This window comes from Schistocerca gregaria, chromosome 5 (assembly GCF_023897955.1).
Source record: "Schistocerca gregaria isolate iqSchGreg1 chromosome 5, iqSchGreg1.2, whole genome shotgun sequence".
Classification (NCBI taxonomy): domain Eukaryota; kingdom Metazoa; phylum Arthropoda; class Insecta; order Orthoptera; family Acrididae; genus Schistocerca; species Schistocerca gregaria.
Genome location: NC_064924.1, coordinates 485,322,880 through 485,342,184, shown reverse-complemented (window position 1 = coordinate 485,342,184; position 19,305 = coordinate 485,322,880). Strand labels below are relative to the sequence as shown.

General features: G+C 42.9%; 1 protein-coding gene across 1 annotated transcript in view; it reads left to right on the top strand.

The window, feature by feature from the left end:
- The window catches only part of LOC126272123 (venom dipeptidyl peptidase 4-like), a 298,015-nt gene that overhangs the window by 250,917 nt on the left and 27,793 nt on the right, over positions 1 to 19,305 (top strand). The window contains exon 10 of the mRNA XM_049974723.1: positions 4,247 to 4,482. Coding sequence (XP_049830680.1) covers positions 4,247 to 4,482 — 236 coding nt within the window. The remainder of the gene's footprint in view (positions 1 to 4,246; positions 4,483 to 19,305) is intronic.

The following is a 19,305-nucleotide window of genomic DNA, read 5'->3' as shown; positions in this document are numbered from 1 at the left end:
GGAATGGTATTAGTAAATTTGAGATGATGTGGGAAATGACCAAGTGAGAGCATTAGTTGCTTATAAGAGAAACTGAATAATATAGCATGAGTTCAGGGAGTGAAAAAGAGGGAGGAATTGCACTGGGAGCAATAGTATGGTTTAGTGGTTTGAAGATATTTGATCACATTTCAGTTATTATCAAATGCAGTAAAGAAGAAGTAAAGACATAAAATTCTGATAGGAGCAATGAGTGAAGAGGGGTGGGCAGATTCAGTAGTTAAATGTAGTGGTCAGCTGTTGGAAGGAGTTATAACTGTGATATGGTGGACAGACAGTATGTAGAACAGTGTGCTTCGCAGTCATAATGGCTACGACCATTGCTATAGGGTGTCATAAAAATCGCACGTGTTCATGGTGGTTGGCAGTGATGAAGCTTGTGCATAACAATGTCAAGTGGGAAACTGTAGAACAAGATGCAGATAGTCAATACAGTAAGGCTAAAGAGGATGTAGATTATAGATAGTAACAAAGGAGGCATGCCTTTTGTGGCACCCTACAGCACCAGTCGCAGCTGCTTTAGTTGCATGTTACGCTGTTCTACGTACCACCTGTCCACAGGATCACTGTTATAACACCTTCCAGCAGCTAATCTCTACATTTAACATCAAATCTGCCCATCCCTTGTCACACATGGCTCCCATTAGAATTTTATGTCAGTCCATCTTCTTTCCCACGTGTGATGATAACTTACATGCAACAAAATATCCTCATGCCACAAAATTATGCTATTGCTTCCAGCACAATTACCTTCATCCTTTCATTTTCTGAACTCATGCTGTATTATCCAGCTCCCATTATAACTAAATAATGCTTTCATTCACCCATTTCCCATGTCATTTCCCATTTTGTAACACCATGATGGACTCTTGATCCATCTTTCTGCACCAGTTCAGGAAAGTATCACTTTCTATGGCTAAAACACCATACCATATAGTATTCCTTAAATGCTTCTTAAGCCATGGAATTGCACCTCAATGCCCAAACCATAAAAATCTCCTCCTCTGGACCCCACCCTTCCTTTCACAACAACCTTCACCCTTCCAGATTCCATCAGTTCTCACCCCTCATAAACTTCGTATTGAAACAAATCTTCATGGCATAGACATCCTAGAACCACCTCTACACCCTAAAAAATATACTAATACTGTGCTATCCTTACTACACACACAACATCTCCAAAACAGGCCCCCTTGCACTCAGACACCTGGAGGAGATTACAGGTATCACCTCCATGAATTGTCCAATCTGTTGACATTCTACACCCATCTTGGGGAACTAGTATCCATCAACACCCATCCTACTCACAGTGAACCCCCTGGCAACCCCTCCCTCCCCCATAGCCCCCAGCCTCTGGATAGCTGTGTACTCTTCAATTTACCGTATCCTCCAAAACTCCCTCCCAGCACCCTTCCTACACTCATAGAAAATAATAAAACCCAGAACATTGTTATTAATCTTCCCACCTAAAGCATCTGTTCCACAGACATTTGAGTTCTGTACAAAGGCCTCACCTTCAGACCTACACTCAAGTTTAACCATGCTGGACTTGTAAAAGACCTACTCCTCTTCTCCTGATCCCTACAATGCAAATACTTCTTTTCCACCAATCCCTCCACCCAAAGTCAACCTGATCCCAACACTGAACTGTGGCTCTCTCTGTCCATACCACCTTTCAAGTGTGACCTTCCACTTTCCCATCTAACCACAACCATGTCACCTTCCAGAAATTCCTTACCTCCAACTGACCTCACCATCCTTCCCCAGGACCCTTCCTAAGAACACTAACTTTTCAACAGTAGAAAGGACAGTGATACTCAACCTGAAAGCAGATCCTAGCATAATCATCCTCTCTGTAGAGAAAGGCTCCACCACTGTTGTGGTAAGTTACAGTGACTACCTGACAGAAGGCCTCTGTCAGCTGTCTGCATTGTCTGCCTACAATGTCTGCCACACTATTACCATCCCAGAAGTCCAACATAACCTCCAGTCCATACTGAAATTCATAGGCTCTTCCTGGAACCACTACCTGAGTACATCTCCCTCCTCACTACAACTGCACCACACACTCTCACCGTCTACATGCTCCACAGGATCCACAAACGCAACATTCCTTGATGTGACATTGGTGCTAGCTATTGTGGTCCACTGAAAGAATTTCCACTGTTGTAGACTAACACCTCCAACCAAATGCCTGAAACCTAGCCTTCCACTTCAAAGTTACTAACCACTTCCTTCACCAACTTTCCACCATCCCCCCTCCTGGATCCCTAGTTGTCACTGTTGATGCCACCTCCCTATACAGTAACATCCCTCATGGTTATGACCTTGCCAATCTCAAGCACTACTTCTGCTGATGTCCTTCAGTCTCATTCCTCATACACCTTATGAACTATATCCTGACAAATACTTACTTTTCCTTTGGAAGGACAGTATATAAACAAGTCTGCAGCATAGCCACGGGTAACTGCATGACATCTTCCTGTGCCAATGTGTTTATAGGCCATCTAGAGAAAACCTTCCTAGATTTGCAAAACTCCCAAACCTTATTCCTTTTCAGGTTCATTGATGATACTTTCATGATCTGGACTAAGGTCCAGGACACTCTATCCACATCCCTTCACAGCCTCACAACTTCACACCCATCTGCTTTATCTGATCCTTCTCTACCCAACCTGTTACCTTCTTGGACGTTATCCTCCACCTCCCTGATAGCTCTGTCCACACATCTGTCTGCATTAAACACACTAATCACCAAAAGTTCCTAAATTTCAACTGCTGACATCCTTATCATAGCAAAAAATTCCTCTCCTACCACCTACCCACCTGTGGATGGCATACCTGCAGTGACAAAACCTCACTTGCCCAGCATGCTGCAGGCCTCACAAAAGCCTTTACAGACAGGTAATACATCCCAATCCTAGTCCACAGAGAGATTTCCCATGCCATATCCTCACTCATCACCAATCCTCACACCACCCCCAAGAATCAGCTACAAAGGCGTGCCCCACCTCGTCACCCAATATTACTCTGGACTTTTAACAACTGAACAATATCCTTTGCCACAGCTTTGATTTATCTCTAATCTCTCATCCTGCCATTAAATGTGGGACATCTTACCCTAGATCCTTCTGACCCTTCCTAAAGCAGTGTGCCATCACCCATGCAACGTACACAATGCCAGTCCCACTTACAGCTGCTTGCCATAGAATCATATCTCTGTGGCAGACCAAGTGCAAGACATTCCAAATCCACCTACCCAGCACCTCCTACCCCATTCCCATCACAGACTTATCCTAGCCTACCAGAGGCTGGGCCACCTGTCAAAGCAACCAAGTCATAAACCAACAGTGCTGCAAACACTGCACAGCTTTATGTGTTGGTTACTAGCAACGAGCTGCTCACCATAATGAATGGCCATCCCCAAATTATTGGCAAGAACAAAGTTGATGAGCTGGTGACACATCATGCAGCTGACCACAACATGCTCGGTTTCAATTGTTGCTTCACAACCCAGGCCATCTGGGTCCTTCCCTCTATCACCAGCTTCTCTGAATACAAAGATGTGAGTTATGCATATAGCACATCTTCCACTCCCATAATCATCTTGTCCTCCATCTCAGATGACCTTTCCAACAGTTTCCTCTTCCTCTTCTCTGTCACCCTCTGCCAGTTCACATCTGCACAGTGCCATTAACATGTACTGCTCCCCACCAGCCCCCACAATAGTGCATTACATGCCTAGCCCATGTACCAGCATCCCCTCCCTCCCATATTTCCAACTGGCAAACCTACTAACTCCCTCCAACACACTAGCCACCCACCACCAGTCCCTCTCTCTGCCTCTCACCTCCCTCACCTTCTGTCCCATCCACACTACCCCCATCACTACCAGTCCATATTCTGAAATACAGCATTGGCATTGGCACTGTTAGTCCAGCCAGCACCATGTAGAATGTGTGTGTGTGTGTGTGTGTGTGTGTGTGTGTGTGTGTGTGTGTGTGTGTGTGTGTGTGTGTGTGTGTTTGTTTGTGGGTGGGTGGGTATTCAAAGGGTAACTCCAAAAACAAGCATGTTTTATTCCTTTTGCACGTGCCTTTTGACAACTCAATGCTTCTGCTTTTATGTTATTGATGTTATTGGATATTTTGTATTAATTATTTGTCACTTACTTTAAGCTGCACTTGAAAGTAGTTTCTTTTTGCAGGTTTACACAACAGACAACAGAAATGCATGGGTGGATTTTTATCAGTTGCCAATTTTTTCTCCAGATGGTAAAATGATGGTACTGGTTGATGCCCATGAACAAGACAACAATGCTGGACATTTCAGGCATGTCACTCTGGTGCAGATGAAACAGACCCTTCCCATTGCTAAGCCACTGACAGAAGGAACCTACTCAGTTGTTGAAATTGTTGACTGGGACCCATATTTTCACAAAATGTTAGTATCATCACTTTGAACAATATATGGTACTGTGTCTGTACAAATACCATCAATGCTACAACTAACTGAAACATTTACGTACCTTGTTACGTATTTTATTTTTGCTTATAAACTACAATTGCATCATTTTAACAGCTGTCGTAAACATCATTATCCAGTAGCTGGTCTCAATTCTTTACATTATTTTTGTAACAAAGTGACACTCTAAAGTATGTGTCAAGAAGAATACTTGAATTTTCAGATCTTACATTTGATGAGCAAGTCTGTCATTCAAGTATTTTTTGTGGACTGACTCAAATTCTCTTTGCCATTCTATGATTCCCTTTAGATATATGTGAGCTTGGTCACTTCAGTAACTAATAACATTCATGAAATCCTTATTTTGTGGTCATGCACATACCATCCAAGATTGTGTTCTAGCAGACAGGCAGTCTGTCAAAATGCGTTACAGAGTGCTACTCCCATGGAGGGAAAACTGCTACACGTACAAGTTCAGAAATTAAGAGGGAAACATCAAATCACAGTGAGAATTTGCGTCAGTTGGTCAGTCCAGAAGGTCTTCTTGGATAACAAAATGTTGTGAGTCCTGGACCTGGCACTAGTTCTCATGTTTATCGACATGGTCACTTCAATAAATGGGAAGATACATAGATTTATTATTTTGTGTTAAGTGAATAACTTTCTAGTAATAGTTGTAATCCACCTCCAGTTTTTCTTCTTGCCATACAATACTTTGATTCCAGATGTTACATGCATTTTCTTCTGACTTTTTCCTGAATTTACTATCAGCTGTCCTAATACAGGGTGATTCAAAAGAATACCACAACTTTAGGAATTTAAAACTCTGCAACGACAAAAGGCAGAGCTAAGCACTATCTGTCGGCGAATTAATGCAGCTATAAAGTTTCATTTAGTTGTACATTTGTTCGCTTGAGGCGCTGTTGACTAGGCGTCAGCGACAGTTGATGCTAAGATGGTGACCGCTCAACAGAAAGCTTTTTGTGTTATTGAGTACGGCAGAAGTGAATCGACGACCGTTGTTCAGCGTGCATTTCGAACGAAGTATGGTGTTAAGCCTCCTGATAGGTGGTGTATTAAACATTGGTATAAACAATTTACAGAGAATGGGTGTTTGTGCACAGGGAAAAGTTCTGGACAGCCAAGAACGAGTGATGAAAATGTAGCACGCATCCAACAAGCATTTGTTCGCAGCCCAGGAAAATCGACTCGCAGAGCTAGCAGAGAGCTGCAAATTCCACAATCAACTTTATGGAGAGTCCTACGAAAAAGGTTAGATATGAAACTTTATCGTCTGAAATTGGTTCCAGCACTGTCTGCAGCTGATAAGATTAAAAGAATCGATTTCTGTGATTTTATCCTTGCTCAAATGGAAACAGAAGAATCTTTTGTTTCAAAGATTGTGTTTAGTGATGAAGCAACTTTCCACACTAACGGGAAAGTCAATCGTCACAATGTCTGTATATGGGGCACTGAGAATCCGCGGGAAACAACTCAGTATGAACGTGACTCGCCTAAGGTGAACGTTTTCTGTGCCATTTCAGCCAATAAAGTTTTTGGTCCCTTTTTCTTCGAAGGTGCTACTGTAACTGGACTACAGTATCTGGAGATGTTAGAGAATTGGCTGTTCCCTCAGCTCGAACAAGAAGCACAACAATTCATATTTCAGCAGGATGGAGCGCCACCACATTGGCACCTATCTGTCCGTAACTACCTGAACGTCAACTACCCGAGGCGATGGATCGGCCGCCAGGCAGCCCGTGACAGAGCACTTCATCACTGGCCTCCAAGAAGCCCTGATCTTACCCCCTGCGATTTTTTCTTATGGGGCTATGTTAAGGATATGGTGTTTCGGCCACCTCTCCCAGCCACCATTGATGATCTGAGTTGGAGTATCAGGTTGATATTGCTCGAGTGTCTGGAGGGGGCCATATTGAACATCTCTGAACTTGTTTTTGAGTGAAAAAAAACCTTTTCAAATACTCTTTGTAATGATGTATAACAGAATGTTATATTATGTTTCTTTCATTAAATACACATTTTTAAAGTTGTAGTATTCTTTTTGAATCACCCTGTAGAGTACAATACCTAAAGATATAATTATATTTATCTTCTCTATTGTCTGCTTGGTATTCATTCACTCACACATTGTGTTGTGTAAATCACATCATGGACAAAAACTTTCAGGAATGTGGAATGGACACATTATCTCACATTGCAATAGTCAAAGTAGTAATGGGAAAGTGAGTTTCTCTCATCTCTAGCCATTTGCTAAAGCTATCAACAAAGATGAGTAACATCACTCCCACAACAGGTCCAACTTTATCAATGTCTGTAAGATGGTCCCAAAATTTTTGGAGTAGTGTGTGTTTGTCTACAACACTCACTGCAAGATTTGACAACTTATTCAATAGCTGCATCAATAGCAGGCCAGTAAATGAAGGCACAAGCAATGTCCTTCATGCACTGAAATCATTATAGCTACAGAAAGCTGGCTAAAGCCTGAAATAAGTTCTGGAGAAATTTTTACGAAGTCTCAGACGGTGTTCAGGAAAGACAGATTAGGCAGAATTTGTGGTGGAGTGTTTGTGTCTGTCAGTAGTGGTTCATCTTGTAGTGAAGTCGAAGTAGATACTCTGTGCGAATTGGTATGGGTGAAGGTTATACTTAACAGCCGAACTAGGTTAATAATTGGCTCCTTCTACCGACACCCAGACTCTGATGATATAGTTGCTGAACAGTTCAGAGAAAATTTGAGTCTTGTAACAAATAAACACCCCACTCATATGGTTATAGTTGATGGGGACTTCAACCTTCCCCCAATATGTTGGCAAAAATACTTGTTCAAAACCAGTGGTAGGCAGAAAAATGCTTTCTCTGAAAATTATTTCGAGCAGTTAGTCCACGAACCCACGCAAATTGTAAATGGTTGCGAAAACACTCTTGACCTCTTAGCCACAAACAATACAGAACTAATAGAGAGCCTCATGACTGATACAGGGATTAGTGATCACAAGGTCGTTGTAGCTAGGCTCAATACCATTTCTTCCAAATCCACCAGAAACAAACACAAAATAATTTTATTTAAAAAAGCAGATAAAGTGTCACTAGAAGCCTTCCTAAGAGACATCTCCATTCCTTCCAAACTGACTATTCAAATGTAGACGAGATGTGTCTCAAATTCAAAGATATAGTAGCAACAGCAATTGAGAGATTCATACCTCATAAATTGGTAAGAGATTGAACTGATCCCCCATGGTACACAAAACAGGTCTGAACTCTGTTGCAGAGGCAACGGAAAAAGCATGCGAAGTTCAGAAGAACGCGAAATCCGAAAGATTGGCTAAAATTTACAGACGCACAAAATTTGGCACAGACTTCAATTTGTTATGCCTTTATTAGGTTCCACAATGAAACATTGTCTCGAAATTTGGTAGAAAATCTGAAGAAATTCTGGTCGTATGTAAAGTACACAAGCAGCAAGACGCAGTCAGTACCTTCGCTGCGCAGTGCCGATGGTACTGTTACCGATGACTGTGCCGCTAAAGCGGAGTTATTGAATGCAGTTTTCTGAAATTCCTTCACCAAGGAAGACGAAGGGAATATTCCAGAATTTGAAACTTGAACAGCTGCTAGCATGAGTTTCTTACAAGTAGATACCTTATGGGTTGCAAAGCAAATCAAATCGCTTGATACGGGCAAGTCTTCAGGTCCAGATAGTATACTGATTAGGTTCCTTTCAGATTACGCTGATACAATAGCTCCCTACTTAGCAATTATATACAACCGCTCGCTCACCGATAGATCTGTACCTACAGATTCGAAAATTGCGCAGGTCGCACCAGTGTTTAAGAACGTTAGTAGGAGTAATCCATCGAACTACAGACCTATATCATTGGCGTCGACTTGCAGAAGGGTTTTGGAGCATATACTGTATTCAAACATTATGAATCACCTCAAAGGAAATGATCTATTGATACGTAATCAGCATGGTTTCACAAAACATCGTTCTTGTGCAGCGCGGCTAGCTCTTTATTTGCATGAAGTAATGGCCACTATTGACAGGGGATCTCAGGTTGATTCCGCATTTCTGGATTCCTGGAAAGCTTTTGACATCGTTCCTCACAAGCGACTTCTAATCAAGCTGCGGGCCTATGGGGTATCGTTTCAGTTGTGCGACTGGATTTGTGATTTCCTGTCAGGAAGGTCGTAGTTTGTAGTAATAGACGGCAAATCATCGAGTAAAACTGAAGTGATATCAGGTGTTCACCAGGGAAGCATCCTGGGACCTCTGCTGTTCCTGATCTATATAAATGACCTGGGTGACAATCTGAGCAGTTCTCTTAGGTTGTTCGCAGATGATGCTGTAATTTACCATCTAGTAAGGGCATCCGAAGACCAGTATCAGTTGCAAAGCGATTTAGAAAAGATTGCTGTATGGTGTGGCAGGTGGCAGTTAATGTTAAATAACGAAAAGTGTGAGGTGATCCACATGAGTTCCAAAAGAAATCCATTGGAATTCAATTACTCGATAAATAGTACAATTCTCAAGGCTGTCAACTCAACTAAGTACCTGGGTGTTAAAATCACGAACAACTTACACCGAGCGAGGTGGCCCGGTGGTTAGCACACTGGATTCGCATTCGGGAGGACAATGGTTCAATCCTGTCTCCAGCCATCCTGATTTAGGTTTTGCATGATTTCCCTAAATCGTTTCAGGCAAATGCCAGGATGGTTCCTTTGAAAGGGCATGGCCAATTTCCTTCCTCATCCTTCCCTAACCCGAGCTTGCGCTCCATCTCTAATGACCTCGTTGTTGACGGGGCATTAAAAAACACTAACCTAACCCAACAAGACCACATAGATAATATTGTGGGGAAGGTGAGCCAAAGGTTGCGTTTCATTGGCAGGGCACTTAAAAGATGCAACATGTCCACAAAAGAGATAGCTTACACTACACTTGTTCATCCTCTGTTAGAATATTGCTGCGCAGTGTGGGATCCTTACCAGGTGGAATGGATGGAGGACATTGAAATGGTGCAAAAAAGGACAGCTTGTTTTGTATTATCACGTAATAGGGGAGAGAGTGTGGCAGATATGATACGCGAGTTGGGATGGAAGTCATTAAAATAAAGACGTTTTTCGTCGCGGTGAGATCTATTTACGAAATTTTAGTCACCAACTTTCTCTTCCGAATGTGAAAATATTTTGTTGAACCCAATATACATAGGTAGGAATGATTATCAAAATAAAATAAGAGAAATCAGAGCTCGAACAGAAAGGTTTAGGTGTTTGCTTTTCCCGCGTGCTGTTCTGGAGAGGAATGGTAGAGAGATAGTATGATTGTGGTTCAATGAACCCTCTGCCAAGCACTTAAATGTGAATTGCAGAGTAGTCATGTAGATGTAGATGTAATGATTGCTAAATGAGATGCATGTAGATCATTCAGAAATGCTTTCCATAGTGCACTGGGAATGACGGTGATCCAGTGCTGGAATATTAAATGGGAAACTGCCAGTGTATAATAAACTCCTAGTGGCTTGTATCTAGTGTGTGCCAAGTTATTTTCTGCTATCAGCCATTGTACAACCATTCACTGTCCCATTTGACAGAATACTGACTGACCAAATTTGTCATGATCTGGTGTTCAAGTTTTCCTCACATGACTGATTGATAGAGAGCTTCTGTGTGTTCATCTAACTTTAAGTTTCCATTTTATGCACAACATTTTGGTGAACAACACAGTTTCCCACTGTTACATGTACTCACTGCCTGAACTCCAACCAGAACATGAACTACTATTGATGATGTGCCTTGTTTGTGACTTCAACTCCCAACACCCACTCTGCTCTTTGATCCTCTTTTGTTTTTCAGAGCTTGCAGTGATATTCCATGGAACACATATTCTATCAGTGTTTATTATCTCTAGAGGATGTTATGTCTAGTGAGATCTTAATAAATTGAGTGACAGACTCCAAGCCTTGTTTAAATGGAATCCTCCATCTTAGTTTGTTAAGTTTTCGAGAATCTTTATTTTGATAGATTCTTCACTTACATTGTCCCAGAAATTTCAAATTTTCATCATGACACTGCTTTCATTTTATTTCATTTCAGAGTCGTATTCAAGTCGGTGGTTGGTGACAGCTAATTTGCTTGGTTGTTTTAGTCGCCCTGCATAAGACATGCCATATTTGCATGGAAAGTGGTACACACCTCTCTTAGACCTAGAGGGAAGAATTTTATCTTTGAAATAGAGGAAGATATGCTAAGAATCATTTATCTTCTTTATGGTGGTCCGACATCTCAAAAGACCAGTAGATTCCTGTGGAAACATGGCATCACAACTAGACAAGAAATAGCTAGTTATGGCAAGGATAATCTGCATAATTTGACATACAGCTATGGCATAAGATGGGTAATGATTTCTCTAGATGTAGAATTTGTGCAAGACAGTTTTACCTACATCTTTATCTACATCTACATGATTACTCTGCAATCCACAGTTAAGTGCCCAGCACAGTGTTCGTTGATTACCTTCAAGCTATTTCTGTACCATTCCACTCTCGAACAGTATACAGGAGAAACAAACACTTAAACTTTCTGCATGAGCTCTGATTTCTCGTATTTTTTGACGATGATTGTTTTTTCCTATGTAGTTGTGTGCCAACAAAATATTTTGGCATTTGGAGGAGAAATTAGTGATGGAAATTTGATGAGGAGTTCCTGCCACAATGAAAACTGTCTTTGTTTCAATGATTGCCACCATAATTTGCAGCCAGCATCTCGTTGTTGTGCGGTAGCATTCTCACTTCCCATGCCCGGATTCCCGGGTTCGATTCCTGGTGGGGTCAGGGATTTTCTCTGCCTCGTGATGGCTGGGTGTTGTGTGATGTCCTTAGGTTAGTTAGCTTTAAGTAGTTCTAAGTTTTAGGGGACTGATGACCATAGCTGTTAAGTCCCATAGTGCTCAGAGCCATTTGAACCATAATTTGCATATTATATGTGTGGCACTCACCCCTCTCATTATTGTCTTTGTTTCTCAGTCATCCAGCATCAAGCTGGGTTGGGACATTTATGTTACTACTCCACTTTCCTCTGTCTTTCTGCCATTCTTCATCTATACCTGTTTTGTTCCAGTCCAGATTCCTTCTTCTTGAATTCATTTTTATTGAGACAATCCATCTTTATCTAGGTCTCCATTTGCTCTCTTTCCCTCAAACATGATCTCCATGATTTGTTTTGATAGTCTTTGATCTTCCATTCTCTTAACATGGCCAGTCCATATGAACCTGTTATTCTCAGTTCACTCATTCAGAGTTTCTACTCCAGTTTCATTCCTAATATTTTCGGTATCTATGTACATCATTGCCGTCCTTAACATACTGTATAGAAATTCTATTTCACTGACTTGGATTCTATTTCCTTCTCTTCTTGTACTGTCCAGGACTCTGAAGAACATGTCAGTCTGGGTCTAAATTATGTGTGGTACATGACTTTTTTTTACACTGCATTGGCACCTTGCTTCCCCAGACTAAGCCCGTCACACACTGGTAAGATGCATTACTCAGTTGTACCCTTTTGCTAACTTTGCTTCCATTTTGCATACTCTATCATCATTCGCCCCTATTTCACAATAATAGAACATGTGCTGCCCTTCTTTGAACTTTTTTGATGGCCTCCATCCATCCTATCTGATGCGGATCCCACACTACCCAGCAATGCTCCAGAAGAGGACATAAAAATGTAGTGTAGGCAGTCTCTTCAGTAGACCTGTTGCATCTCACATGTGTTCTGCTAACAAATTGCTGTTTCCCCACAAGATTACCTATGTGATCATTTCAGTTTAAATTATTTGTAATTTTAAGTATTTAGTTGAAATTGTGGCCTGTAGATTTGTGTGATTTATTGTGTAACCAAAATTTAACAGATTCCTTTTAGTGCCATGAGGATGACCTCACAATTTTCATTATTTAAAATCAACTGTCACTTTTTGCACCATACAGATATCTTGTCTAAATCAATTTGCAATTCCTTCTGATCATCTGATGACATTACGGGATGGTAAATGACAGCATCACCTGCAAACAATCTGAGAGAACTGCTCAGATTGTCTCCTAAATCGTTTATATAGATCAGGAACAGCAGAGGACCTATAACACTTGCCTTAGGAATGCCAAATATCTCTTCTGTTTTACATGATGCCTTTCCATCAGTTACTAGTAACTGTGAGCGCCCTGACAGGAAAACTTGAATCCAGTGGCACAACTGAGATGATATTCTGTAGGCATGCAGTTTGATTAGAAGTCCATTCAAGGGATGGTGCTGGAAATCTAAAAATGTGGATTCAGTTTGACATCCACTGTTGTTGTTGTTTTTGTTGTTGTTGTTGCTGCTGCTGCTGTGGTCTTCAGCCTGAAGATTGGTCTGATGCAACTCTCCATGCTACTCTATCCTATACAAGCTTCTTTGTCTCTGCAACCTAAATCTTTCTGCTTGCTGTATTTATATCCTGGTCTCCCTTTACAAATTTTACCCCACACAGTGCCCTCCATCTGTCCCATCAATTGATACTGTCTTCTACTCGGGTTTTTCTATAAATTTCTTTCTTCCCCAATTCCACCTCCTAATTAGTTACATAATCTGTCCATCTACTCTTCAGCATTCTTCTGTAGCATCATATTTTAAAGATGTCTGTTCCCTTCTTGTCTAAACTGTTTATCATCCATGTTTCACTTCCATGCAACACAAATACTTTTCCCTCCACACAAATTCTTTCAGCAATGACTTCCTAAAACAAATTTCTCTTCTTCAGCCATCATCAGTTACTTTGCTGCCCAAATAGCAAAGTTCATCAACTACTTGAAGTGCCTGATTTCCTAACCATATTCCCTCAGTATCACCTGATTTAATTCTTTTTGTTATTATTGGCATTTATTTAAACATGTAGTGTATGTATCCTGGATTATTTTCTGATAGTTAATGACATTTACCCAAGTTTATATTATTATTATTGTTATTATTATTATTATTATTATTATTATCATTATTATTATTGTGTTAACTTTGACAACATCAGTTGCATGTAAATGAGCTCAAAAGTGAAATAAAATGTTTGTATTTGCATTTGTAGTTCGACCACAGTCCATTATCTTTGTTTTACTTTTCTTGATTTTCATCTTATAGCCACCTTTGAAGACACTGTCCATTCCTTTCAACTGCTCTTCCAAGTCCTTTGCTGACTCTGACAGAATTACAATGATGTTGGCAAACCTCATAAACATAGCTTTGCTTTTCCTAAACCCATGTATAAGAGAAGTAGTTGGGTCAGTATTTCCTTGTGTGTTGCTACATTTACGTGGAATCCAAAGTGATCTTCCCCGAGATTGGCTTCTACTACTGTTGCCATTCTTCTGTAAAGCATTTGTGTTAGTATTTATTTTTTTGCAACCATAACTTATTATACCGTTAGTTTGGTAATATTCACACCTGTCAGCACAGCTTTCTTTGGAATTCGAGTTACTACATTCTTCTTGATGTCTGGGGGAATTTCACCTGGCTCGTACATCTTGAACACCAGATGTAAAAGTTTTGTCATGGCTGGCTCTCCCAAAGCTATCAGTACTTCTCACAGAATATTGCCTTCTCCCAGGGCCTTGGTTCGACTTAGGTCTTCAGTGCTCTATGAAATTCTTCTCACAGTATCACATCTTCCATCTCATCTTCATCTACATCCTCTTCCATTTCTGTAAAGTTGCTTTCAGGTTCATCTCCCTTGTACCGACCATCTATGTACTCCTTCCAGCCTTCTGCTTTCCCTACTTTACTTAGGACTTGTCTCCCATTTGAGCTCTTGATATTCATACAGTTGCTTGTTTTATTCCCAAAGGTCTCTTTAATTGTCCTGTAGGCAATGTCATTCTTCCCCCTAGTGATACATGCTTCTAAATCCTAACATTTTTTCCTCCAGCCATTTTTGCAGTTCCTGTCAGTCTCATTTTTTAGGCATTTGTGTTCCCTTTCACCTGCTATATTTGCTGCATTTCTATATTTTCTCCTTTTATCAATTAAATTCATTCACTAGGTTTCAAGCTTCAGTAAAACATTGCCAATCGTAGAGATTTTGTTCTTTTAAATTTGGTGTGATTCTTTCGTTGCTTCCACAACAGTGTTCTGACCTGTTGTGTGTACCACAGGGGTGATTATCATCTCTTATTAATATGTATTTGGTACATATCTCTCAACTGTTGTTGATACTATTTCTTTGAATTTGAACCACATCTCATCCATGCTAACATAGTCAGTTTGGAAGGAGTGGAGACTGTCTCTTAGGACAGCATCAAGTGAATCTTTATCTGCTTTTTTTAAATAAGTACATATGTTTTGCATTTATTTGTGGTAGATTTGGATGAGGTTAGGATTAAACTCCAATCTTATGTAAATTAAGGCAATTATAGTCAACACAAAATGTCAGTATAAAATGGCATCCATATACAAACAGGAGAATTTTTCAGCAGCTCATAAAATTATCATGCCTTTATGTCAATCAGAGGATATTGCCGTTCAGTAACAGGTAGTATGTGGCTGACAGGCTATTAGGTGTTCATGGCCGTTCTTAATGTAAGAACTCAGCACCTAGTCCTATTTCACTTGTGGCTATTGTTAGCACTAGCAGAAATGCAGAATCATATGGCATCAAAAATTGTAGAGAACCCAGTGTATTCAAGACATCATAATAGGGAGCTTCCACAATTTTTGTACACCTAAAAGTGGCCGTAAGTAGTAAATCCCTCAGTGGGCTGATTCTTCTTGATATGGCTGGAATAATGAGAGAGAAACATGTAGCTTTGCTTGTGAGTAGTTGTAATTCTTCCTCTGCAGTTGGCTTTAACACATATTGCCTCAGTATGTTCAGCTGTTTTTTGTATGTTATTGGAATCCATTTTGTGACCCAGAAACTGCATTATAGAAAGGGTGAAGCTAAATTTCTTGTGACTGAGGCAAAGCTCATGTCATCACAATCATTCAAATGTCATATCAAGAATTAGTATTAGGTTTTCAAACCCCTCTGCAAATAGCAATATGTCATTGAAGAAATTCAGTGCAATTACAAGTCCTTGTAGAACTGTTTCAATATGACATTGACAAGTAGTGGAAAAGTTTGCTGCACCCCAGACTCATTCATTCATTCCACAGTTAAGTCTTCACAATCTTGTTAAAACTATTTTCAGCTGCTGTATGTGTTATAACCTTTAATCACAATAATTTCGTGGATATTCACACTCTCTCTTAGAAACAATAGCTGATCGCATGATTACAACTCAGTCTCTCGTATTCGACTGCCGTGCCGTGACATGCGGCCGGCGCCGTTTGTAGCTAGGTGGCACTCCCGTGCTCAGCCGATTAGCGGAGCACCTCTATCGCCGTTTGTGCGTACTGTCGTGGTGGTACTGTTAAATGTCATGGCACTATCACAACACTTTTCCCCCCTTGAAAAAAAAAAACACTCACTTCCTTGGAGACATGGACAGCGCGGAGACATCCATGGCCTCTTGTGAGACCCCGAGGAGATCCCGCGCAGAGACACGAGAGTATGGTCGAAAATGTCCAGGACGAAAGCTCGTGCGTGGAACGTGCCTCCTGGATGAGACGATGGGTGAAAACTCCGGAGCAGCATCCATAGGTGTCATGGACCTGGGAGTGTGCTCCAGTGAGATGGGTCCCGGAGAAGGCGGCGTCGCGACTGGGGCCGGTTCCGGCATACTCGGAAGCGGCAGCGACGTCGGCTGCATCAACACGTACGGTAGATCAGCAGCAGCGAAGGACTGGCTTCTCAGGCTGGTGTAGGTGAAGGATGGGGCGGTGGCACCGGCATGGCCACCACTCGTGGGCGCATCTGGTCGTAATGGCGAACAACTGTGCCATCGCCCGTACGGATTTCACAAAGCCGGCGGCCGCGAAGTGCCTTGACCACCCCTGGAATCCATTTAGGGCGAGATCCATACCCTCGTGCCCACACGTCGGCACCCACCAAGTATTTTCCCGCACTAGAGGACACTGTACAAGGCCTGACAGGGTGAAGCAGGTGCAGTAGACTGCGCGGTTGGCGGTCATGCAAGAGTTCAGCAGGGCTGCGATCACCCAGAGGCGCGAAGCGATAAAAACTCAGAAATTGCAGCAGGGCGTCATCTGTGGAAAAATCACTAAGGAATTTTTTCATCTGGCATTTGAAAGTGCGGACAAGGCGCTCGACCTCCCCATTCGATTGCGGATGGAAGGGAGGTGCGGTAACATGATGAATCCCTTGTCCAGTACAAAAATCACGGAAGGCCTGCGAAGAGAACTGAGGGCCATTGTCCGTGACGATCGTGGATGGAAGACCTTCTAGCGCAAAGATTTTGGACAAAGCCAGCGTCGTCGCCGCAGTGGTGGGTGACGGACATCTAACAACAAACGGAAACTTCGAGAAGGCGTCAATCAACAGTAGCCAATAAGTATCGAGGAAGGGGCCAGCAAAGTCAACGTGCACCCGTTCCCATGGCTGAGCTGGATCAGGCCATGGAGAGGGCATTGTACGAGGTGCTGCCAGTTGTTGAGCACACTGGCCACACGCAGCAACCATATGGGCGATGTCCGAATCAATACCGGGCCAATAAACGTGCCGGCGGGCCAGGGACTTAGTTCGAGAAATACCCCAATGGCCTTCGTGCAACAGTTTGAGAACATCTTTGCGAAGAGAGGCTGGCACCATGACCTGTGGAGATGCACAATCCGTGGCTAGAAGAACAACACCATCACGAACAGACAGACGAAGGCGCAAGGCGTGGTAGTTGCGAAGGGGATCCGATGCCTGGCCCTTGGTCCTGTCCGGCCAAACTCGTTGAACAAAACCGATCACCCGACGCAGGACTGGGTCCCGCGCAGTAGCCGACGTGACCTGCAAACCTGTAAGTGGAAAGCCCTCGACCGCATGACGTTCTTCCTCATGAATGTGGAAACAGAGGAGTTCATCACGATCGAAAACAGGGTCGGGGCCCATCGGCAATCGCGACAATGCATCAGCGTTGGCGTACTGGTCCGTGGGGCGATAGTGAATCTCATACTGAAAACGAGACAAGTATAAGGCCCAACGTTGCAGGCGGTGAGCTGCCTTATCCGGAAGTGACGCCGATGGGCTGAACAGAGAGACCAGCGGTTTGTGGTCGGCGATGAGGTGAAACTTAGAACCATACAAAAAAACGCTGAACTTTTCGATTTGAGAGTAACGCCGTTGCGCTTCGTTGAGGGTCTTGGAAGCATAGGCGATGGGTCGTTCTGACCCATCCTCATACCGATGGGCGAGAACAGCCCCTAGGCCATACTGTGACGCATCAGTCGCCAGAACCAAGTGCTGACCCGGACGGAATGTGGCAAGACAAGGCGCCGACTGCAAATGAGCCTTCAGGCGGACAAAAGCCTGCTCACACCCGTCGGACCAACAGAAGGGGACGTTTTTACGTAACAGCTGATGCAGAGGATAAGCTACCGCCGCTGCGGATGGAATGAATTTGTGATAATAAGCAATCTTGCCTAGAAACGCCTGAAGTTCTTTGACCGTAGACGGCCGGGGTGGAGTGTTAATGGCCGCAACGTGCTGACGGAGAGGGCGTATACCCTCACGGGACAAGTGGAAACCAAGATACTCAATGGAGGGTTGGAAGAACTGTGACTTGTCCAGATTGCACCTCAACCCAGCCGAATGCAAAACCCGAAACAGTGAACGTAAATTACGAAGGTGCTCCTCAGTGGAGGCTCCCGTGACAACAATGTCATCCAGATAGTTTATGCAGCCGGGAACGGAAGCCGTGAGCTGTTCCAAAAACCGCTGAAAAATGGCCGGTGCGCTAGCGACGCCAAATGGTAATCGCTGGTACTGATACAACCCACAAGGAGTGTTGATAACGAGAAATTCCTTGGAAGTAGCGTCCAACGTCAACTGATGGTATGCCTCCGATAAGTCAAGTTTGGAAAAGAACTGGCCCCCAGCGAGCTTGGTAAACAACTCCGCAGGACGGGGAAGAGGAAAAGTGTCAATGAGGCTCTGAGCGTTGACCCGCATGATCCACCACATAAAACGTGAGGGGCCGAACAACAGACTTGTAGGCAGTGGAAGCATCAAACTGGCCCATGATAGGAATTTTCTGTTTATTATAAGTCCTCAGATTTCGCGTAACTGGAGACAAAGGATGGGAGCCCAACGCCAAATACGTGCGAGAATTAATGAGAGTTGCTGCAGAGCCAGTGTCCACTTGCATGCGGATGTCTTTATTCAGAACACGAACAGTAACAAACAACTTATTTGTTTGAGAAAGCACACAGAGAACATCCATGTCCGACGCCTCGTCCTCGTCGACAGGAATTTTATGGGACTGACACACAGAAGCAATGTGGCCTTTTTTCCTACATGAATTACACGTGGCCCAACGTTTTGGACACACTGCCCTGTCGTGCTGTACGAAACAACGGGGGCAAGAAGGAAGTGCGGAACGAACCGGCTTCTGTGGTTGCTGGTTTCGCTGCGAGCGTTGCGGCAGAACGCGACGTTGTTGACACGAGTGAACCGCCGCCACATCGTCGTTCTCCTGTGAAACAGGCAAATTGCCCGTGTCGAGAGTTGACTGTACAGCGCCTACATCACACCACGCATCGATTTGCGTGCCAGCAGCGTGAGACACTTCAAAAGGATTGAGCAATGCTTAGAACTTCGGACAACGACGGGTTTGGCAGTTGGAGGGCACGTTGCCAAACTTCTTTATCAGGAGCAAG